Below are 7,776 nucleotides of genomic sequence, written 5' to 3'. Positions count from 1 at the left end.
ATCTACCCTGCTCTTCATAAGTTTTATTTATTTTTTATTTGTTCCAAGAAGATACATTCCCGAGTTAATTAAATATCTTTATTCTACTTTACAATATATGTTATTTGCTTGATAAATCTACTGTTCTTTTATACTCTCCATCCTTCTCTTTTACCACTTCTGCTGAAACATTATGTTAAATAAATGATTGTTCTGTCCCATACTTTCTGGTCTGCGTGGAGTGATATTGTATTCTGTATTTTGCTCATGACAGCATCAAAAATTATATTACGTTAAACTAAAATATTGCTATTGTTAAATTCCTAAGGGTGACAATGACTGAGCACAGATGGATTATAAACAAATTCAGTACAACCACATTGCTATACAATATCAGTGCAAATAGTCATTATACATGGTAATACATTTCTAAGATTCTACTTTTGTTCCAGTAAACAGCTATCTTCAAATAGGGTTGAATGTGGAGATGGAATGCGCACCCTCTGTTAGTCAAAGAGTAACTCTAATGACATTGCATATAAAAAATATGCTACTTGATTGAATTATTTAAGTTAATTGAATTGAATGGGAAGTTTTAATATAGGATTCATATCTACCAACATTAAAATATATTATTGATTTCAACTACAGATCTCTCCTTAAAAACACATGTACAGTTAAATATAGGTTTGTTTGCCTGTTGCATTTGAATGCTTGCATACTCTAGGGGGCAGTGTATGAACATAAACCTAACCATTTGTTTACGATTACTACATTCAGTATATTATTTAATTACCCTATATTGTGGACTGAAGTACAAACTGTGCTGTCAATTATATTGGTGTTATTATCACAAAAACCCACCCTGAGACTTAAAAGAACAGATACAAAGAAACATGTAAATAACAATAATATATTTATAGACTTGCAATTCCAAGATGCAGTTGGTGTGACATAAATACAAAATAGAAAATGCAAAAAAGTGTTTTTTAAAGGTGCAGATGAGCAACCTGGCTTTAACGCTGTACAGATATTTTGGTATATCTGCTTTACTGCCCAGACTTAATTGTTTCTGAGGCTTTGGCCAATCTGCAACTTCTCGCAGCTGTGTAAAACTGAAATTTCAACCATCAAAAACCCTGTAGTTCATTAAGGCTGAAAGCCCATTTCACCATGAGAAAAAAAAACAAAAAACAGTTATTACGCCTAGAATCGGTTCTATTACTTTCCCAGAAATGTACTGACGCATCCTTTTACACCAATATGCAAATAACCAACCTATTAGGAGTTATACATATTTTATATTCCCACTAAAATACCCCAACTGTATTATTACCAAATGTTTTGGTCGGGTAAGGCACATTCAAAAAGCATTTTATGATTCCTGGACACTTTTGCTTTGTAGATCATAGCCCCAGCAACCAGGACAATGGCCAAATAAAAACAACAGTGATGACCAGAATGTTCAGATTCAGACTGGAACCTGGAACACACAAAATACACAACACACTGTAATAAAACAATGCAGGGAAACTCCTCTTCTTGATGTTTTTACAGGTGAGGAAATTATAGTTAATCTATCCCACAGGTTTTTTTCTCTAAATATCTACACATTTTTAAAGGGAACTAACAGTAGCATATATTACCAGTCTTAAAAATAGTTACGAATTCTACTTCATATAGCCTCATTTAATGTATTGTACATTACCTGGGCTGCCTGAAGAGGTCCTATCAAGACACAAAGGGCCCTGGGATATGGAATGTCTCTGGGTCTCTGAAACCAGTGATCTCCTGCGTCGGGCGGAGCTGGTGTTGGTGCAGCCCTGGGCGCACCTGGTTTTGGGATCCCCAGCGCTACACAGGATGACTGTGCAGCTGATGTACACCTAATACATAAAGGTAGGCAATGAAAGAACTAGGTTGGTATTGTGAATCAGAGCCGTTTTGGTAAAGGAGAGTGTCAAGGCCATGAATCTCTAGGCAGAGGTTGGTGTCAATAACTTATATAAGACAAAGTCAAACATGCAGTTCTGTTTATTAGGGTAAGTTGGGGTAAATGTGGTTTCAAATGCATACTAATGTAAATCTCTTTTGTAAACTACAAATCATTTTGCAAATAAATGTGAAAAAAAACATAGTTATACTGATGCTAGATATAGTAAAATTCAAGGACATAAAATCTATTTATTATCAATGTATCCTAAATTAATGTCACTATATCAATTGGCATGTTTGATTGCCCATGTGATCCACATGTCCACATATAATACTATTCAGTAGTGTTTGCTTCATTTACTTTACCTGTTCATAGTCGCCAATGAAACTGAAGGCCTGCAGTCCAAATTGAAATTCTTTTAGACTGCCTGAATAGACCTTTGTTGTTTTATCTTTAGTGCACCTGGACAATACAACACAAATTGTTAAAAAAAATATTGCATTTTCCTGTTTTAAACTAATACATACCTATTGAGGAGTTCAAGCAAACAGCAATGTTACTAATAAACGACAAGGCAGTACAACCCAGTGCACTGGCCGAACTAGCCAGCAAATGGCTTTCCATTTGCTCTTCCCCCAGTGCAACATATATTGTATCACTGTTTTTAGGGATATTCTAAAGGGGAAAAAAAATTCTATAAAAATATCTTGCTGGTAAAAAAAACTATAAAACCTTCAATTAAAATAATTACTTTGTATTCATATAACAGTCTACAAATTTGACAGATTAAGAGCACATTCATGCTACAGTATTATGTGAAAGATTATTACCCATTAGTAATGATGTCGTAGTAGATGGGATCATTGGGATTATCATGGGGAGTGGCTCTGCAGGACTCCACAAATAGGCGAATGTTGGACAGAGATGACTGCACTTTGATGCCCATGTATATCATGTCCTTTAGCTTCACCTTTACGGGATAAGTGTTTGGGTTGATCACTTTTGTGAAAGCACTGCTGTCATAAAACTGAAACAAGTAGCTAAAGTTGCCAAAAGGGATTTCTGTGAACAAATAGTTCCTCTTCTGTGCTTCGAAGGAGGCTGAGAGTTGACTCTTTTTGGGGAATTTGCAAATGAACTGTATCTCGAACTGATGCTCTCTGGTTATGACATCTTGAAGTTGATCAAACGATGTCATTTTGTTTTTGAAAATTAATTCATCCAATGTTTCCTGCAATATGAGAAATGCGTATATATATATATTAATAACATCGATAAAGGCATTAGCTGTAACATTTGTCTTTTGAAAGTTTTGGATATGTTTTATCCTAGTTTTTATAACAGCTTTGCTTTCTTGGATTTTTTGCTATGTTTGTTATCTGTTATGTACTGTATAATTACACAGTACAATACAATTTACTCTTAACAGGAGGTTGAGAAGTGTTTCAAATATACAAATACTTAAGTACAGATTAGATAATAAAAGGATAAAAACAGAAGCAACAAGAATTCAAATAGAAACAGCAACAATCACTAATTACCTCAACCTGCGTTCCACAGGAGTTCAGAGACACGCTTCCAATAACGTGAGAGCCATTAGTTGTCACCAAACATGAAGGGTCGTTTAGACGTAAATTAGTTTCATTAAATCCTTTTATTGAAGACTTGGAAACATACAGCGTCATTGTTGTGTCAGTGCATTCAACGTCCGATTCAACTGTTGTTGGAGAAAGTAATATCAATATTTAGAAGCTTTCTTCAACCACTTCATTTGACCAGTTTAAAAGTTATTTTGTAAATGTTGTTGAGTTAATCACCCACTATTCCTCCCACAATATTGCCTTCTTGAGAAAATGCTGGGAATGAATACAGATCTCTAATACATATCATACCACTGAGTCAGGAGAACTGAAAATCAACCGGCATTCCCTCTGTCTACCAAAACAACTCTTTTCAACTCTTTAGTCTAAAAAAATAGTTGCTGTTTCATTGCTATTAACAAATAGCGGATAATCTGTGAGAAGAATCAAAATGACTCAAAATGATCTTTTTTTTTTTTTAAATCCACTTACTTTGGCTTTCTTCAACGACAACAATTATGCATCTTAGTTCAGACTGATACCTGGAGAATACAACACAATAGTGTATCAATTAAAAACAATAAAGAACCACTTATTGATGAAAATGTAATAAAGAACAACAATACTTACTCAGCTGTAGTTTGTGCAATAAAACATATGGGGATATCTTCTCCTACGTCATTCGCAGTTGGGGTCCACTTAATCGTTGCCTTGCCAACTCCAGTGACAGTATCGTACTCAAATGTTTTTTCTATGTTTAGGGGCCCACTGATCTCGATGTCCTTTATCCTATATAAAAACAATACAGATATACGATTTAGTGCACATTTGTTCCAGATTGTTATTGGTGTGAACATACTTGAACCATTTTGTATTTTGAACTGTAATTATAGTTAAAGACAATGTAATTATAATAAAGACAATGTTTAACATTAAAAAAATATTATTAAAAAAATTAACAATTACTAGAAAAAAAGCAGTGTTCAAAATGATTGATGACTTACACTGATTTGGTTGATACTGCGGAGACAGGAAACGAAAATTCTTTCCCAAGTGATGTCCTTATGAAGGTGCCATGGTGAACAGTTGGAGTTATATATTTTGGTATGTATTCCCCCAAAACAAAGGACGGCACAGCATCACCAACTAGAATATATGTAAAGAAGTACAATGCAAACAATGTAAATTGTCTTATTTGTTTCTCTAACATTGTCTACAGTTACAGATACATTTGAAAAAGAAATGCTGACCTATAACTAGAAATTGAAGGGGTATTTTGCTCAATGGATCAGATGCATCTAGGGACATGGGGTATTTGACAGTGGATGTCCCATCATGGTATTTTAATGTCGTGGTTTGCCTTGGAAAATCTTCCAGTACAAGTTCAAACACATATACTCCAGATGATGATGAGCCAGAAAATGATAAACTGCAGGCATTCTGGGGGGGAGTAAGCAAAAAATAATTACATAAATTAATTAAATAAACTAAACTTATTAAATAAAATATTATTTTTATAATTCTTGTATTGGTATGTACAGGAAAGAATGCTCTAATATAAACAAGTGCACGCATACATAGAGGGTCCTCAAAATCACAAAATAATTACATTTACAAGGCTGTCCCTGACAGGCAGTCATTTAGTTGCAGGTATTTTTTTCATCTTACCTCATCTAGGGTGAAGCCTGGAACTGTTTTGCAGGTGCTACACTCCAAATTGTTTTTAATTCCATACCGACATCTTACATTATCACCATCGGGGTCATGTGCCAATAAATTGTAAGTTGTAGGACGGTTTTGGGGGACCCTTGAATACAAATGATAAATTAAGCAGAGTAACTTACTGTACTATAGTGTCTATTTCAGGTTCGTGTTTTTTCTTGTAAAGGTAATGGTATAACATGAAGAACGAATTACTTAAACACAGGATCTATCTTTATATGTCAAAATTTATATATACTGTGCAATATAATTTGAGAAGGATGTACCATACCTGATTTGTGGAGGCATTGTCGTTATAGGAGATTTGTTGGGGTTTCCAGTATCTGATCTTCTTCCCAGATCTACATGAGCTATCATGTTCCACGAAAAAAGATCTTCTGAATTGTAGGTCCAACAACAACCTTGATCTCTGTAGTTGTAATAACAAAAATTTATATGGGCCCGTGGAGCTCCACCAGTGTTTGAGCTTATATACTGTATAATCAATTTACGCACCTTTGATGGGAATATTATCTTTATACACAATATGTTTTTAAAATTCCACCACATGATGGTAAAATGTGCCAGAAACAACGACAAGTTTCATTGAATACGGAAAATACACAACCAAGTTTTGCCTTCGTGGATTATGGATCCATCCGCACTGGTGTATATTTTCCGTATTCAATGGGGCTTTGACGTTTATCCTCTATATACACCATTTTATAGTACAAACCCATTGTCTAACAACACCATAGTCTAATTCAACATTCATCTACAAACTGAACAGACTTTAACTGACCAAAAATAATTTTCTAGCAAAACCATCACCTAAATATTCAATTGATACATTATGGTACTGAATGCGTTTTCTTTTTCTAGAACTTTATTAAATAGACAAATACAACTTCTGTAATCCATATTATTATTATTATTATTATTATTATTATTATTATTATTATTATCAGTAGTCGTAGTGGTGTATGTAGGTACATTTAAGGTCCCTTTGTTTTTTTTACAGTGAACCTCTAAACATATTTAAGTAAAAAATATCTTTGCCAAGAAGTGTTTGTGATATTAGCTACAAACAATGTGTCATAGGCAAGCAATATTTACTGTTACACACAAAAATGAGATATTGTAAGTACACAGCAACAACACTTTTACATGAGGTAGGCATTTTATCCAATATATATTGTATTAGGTTTACTGGAAATGTTATATTTTGATGTTAAAAAACAAGACTTTTAAAGAGATTATTTTAAATGTTTTCTCCTAACTGGGGGCTTCATATGTGTGAGTGTGTGTGTGTGTGTGTGTCATATCAGTGACAAGATTTATAAATCAATACAGTATAAACAGTATGAAAATGTACGTAGTTATAGGAAATGTGTTGTGTGTGTGCAATAACATTTGCTTATGAATTTATTTTGTATTCATTATTAATAATAATGTAATATAAACTTACAGCAAGTCAAAAGGTTCATCACTTGGTAGGCTTCTCGTAATGACACCCTCTAACTGACAGGAGACTCCAGAGGGGTCAGGATCCATGACTCCATATTCAGAAGTGGTTATGGTACCACAGTCTCCATTATGGCATCCCCAGGAAAAAGTTGGCAAGCATGACTCAGGGTAGAGGTATGACTTTTTGTAACGGAAGTCCACCTGCAATCAAAGTGTATCATTATCTAAGTTCCTCAAACCTGAAGTGCATTCAAAATGAGTGATTAGTGATATAAAAACTGCAACACTAGTTGTAATTAAACTTGGTATTCACATCATTTAGATACTAAGAGTGTTAGTTACTATTACTACTACAACTACTACAACTACTATGAATAACAAGCATGTCAGTAACATACATAATAAACATAAACAATCACAAATAAATATATTACATTTCACAAAAAGGGATAAGGAAAAAGAAAAGCTTTCATTGAAATAATAAGCATTTACCCTGATAGTTCCATCTGGATTCTTTCCCTTGGGTGTGAAAGTTAGAAACCCACCCAGGGGAGGGGCTTCATTTGCAATGACAATGGAGACCAGGCTCCAGCAAAGCAGCAACCCAAGGAGACCCATTCTTGCTAAGCTTCTCTGTTTCAATGAGTTGGGAGGCTATACAAGTACTCTCTTTTATACCTTAGCTGCAATGCAAGTGCAAATTATTTTTAGACAGTTAGTAATAATAACAAAAAATTAAGCACCTCACCCTTGTGGGCCCATCCCATACAAGGATTGGAGACAGTGCATGCCTTTGGGACAAACTGAAGCAGTTTTTTTTTAGGTAACCTTTTTGGTTTTTTTGGTTTTGTTTTTTATGGTTTAAATCAAGTAATGTATTTTGGTTCCTCTACAAACTTTCATAGGATGACATTTTGTGTTCTTTAAGTATTATGGATTTTCTTGTTGTTACTGCATCTTGTAAAGTGCTTTGTGGTGGTGGTCCACTATGAAAGGCGCTTTATAAAAAAAGATTGATTGATTGACTGATTCTTTCATTTGATTCTTTCATTTGTAACTTGATTGTAGTCCTTAGAGAACAGGAGTTAGAAGGGGTAAAATATAAGAAGGAAA

General features: G+C 34.1%; 1 protein-coding gene across 1 annotated transcript; it reads right to left on the bottom strand.

Moving 5' to 3' along the window:
- Window positions 1–878: 878 nt before the first annotated feature.
- On the bottom strand, window positions 879–7,328 carry LOC117431936 (uncharacterized). Its single transcript, XM_034053225.3, has 13 exons — window positions 7,156–7,328; window positions 6,665–6,864; window positions 5,489–5,626; window positions 5,164–5,302; window positions 4,746–4,935; window positions 4,500–4,641; window positions 4,126–4,284; window positions 3,988–4,037; window positions 3,457–3,632; window positions 2,746–3,146; window positions 2,281–2,377; window positions 1,688–1,865; window positions 879–1,462 (listed from the first exon to the last, which is right to left on the bottom strand). Exons 1-13 carry the CDS (start codon window positions 7,279–7,281, stop codon window positions 1,386–1,388), a joined length of 2,073 nt encoding a protein of 690 aa, XP_033909116.1. The 5' UTR covers window positions 7,282–7,328; the 3' UTR covers window positions 879–1,385.
- Between the last annotated feature and the right edge of the window lie 448 nt (window positions 7,329–7,776).

The sequence above is a fragment of the Acipenser ruthenus genome, chromosome 27 (genome assembly GCF_902713425.1).
Source record: "Acipenser ruthenus chromosome 27, fAciRut3.2 maternal haplotype, whole genome shotgun sequence".
NCBI classification, from domain to species: Eukaryota; Metazoa; Chordata; class Actinopteri; order Acipenseriformes; family Acipenseridae; genus Acipenser; species Acipenser ruthenus.
The sequence above is the reverse complement of the archived record's forward strand: the minus strand, read 5'-3'. Positions and strand labels throughout refer to the sequence as shown.

What these genes read in the sequence shown, in the direction of transcription:
- LOC117431936 (XM_034053225.3), bottom strand. Translation starts at nt 7,281, where the DNA reads ATGGGTCTCCTTGGGTTGCTGCTTTGCTGGAGCCTGGTCTCCATTGTC. An exon ending in GCAGTATCAACCAAATCAGT is followed by an intron (nt 4,285 to 4,499) that starts GTAAGTCATCAA and finishes GTTTTTATATAG; the next exon opens with GATAAAGGACATCGAGATCA. An exon ending in ATTGCACAAACTACAGCTGA is followed by an intron (nt 4,038 to 4,125) that starts GTAAGTATTGTT and finishes TGTATTCTCCAG; the next exon opens with GTATCAGTCTGAACTAAGAT.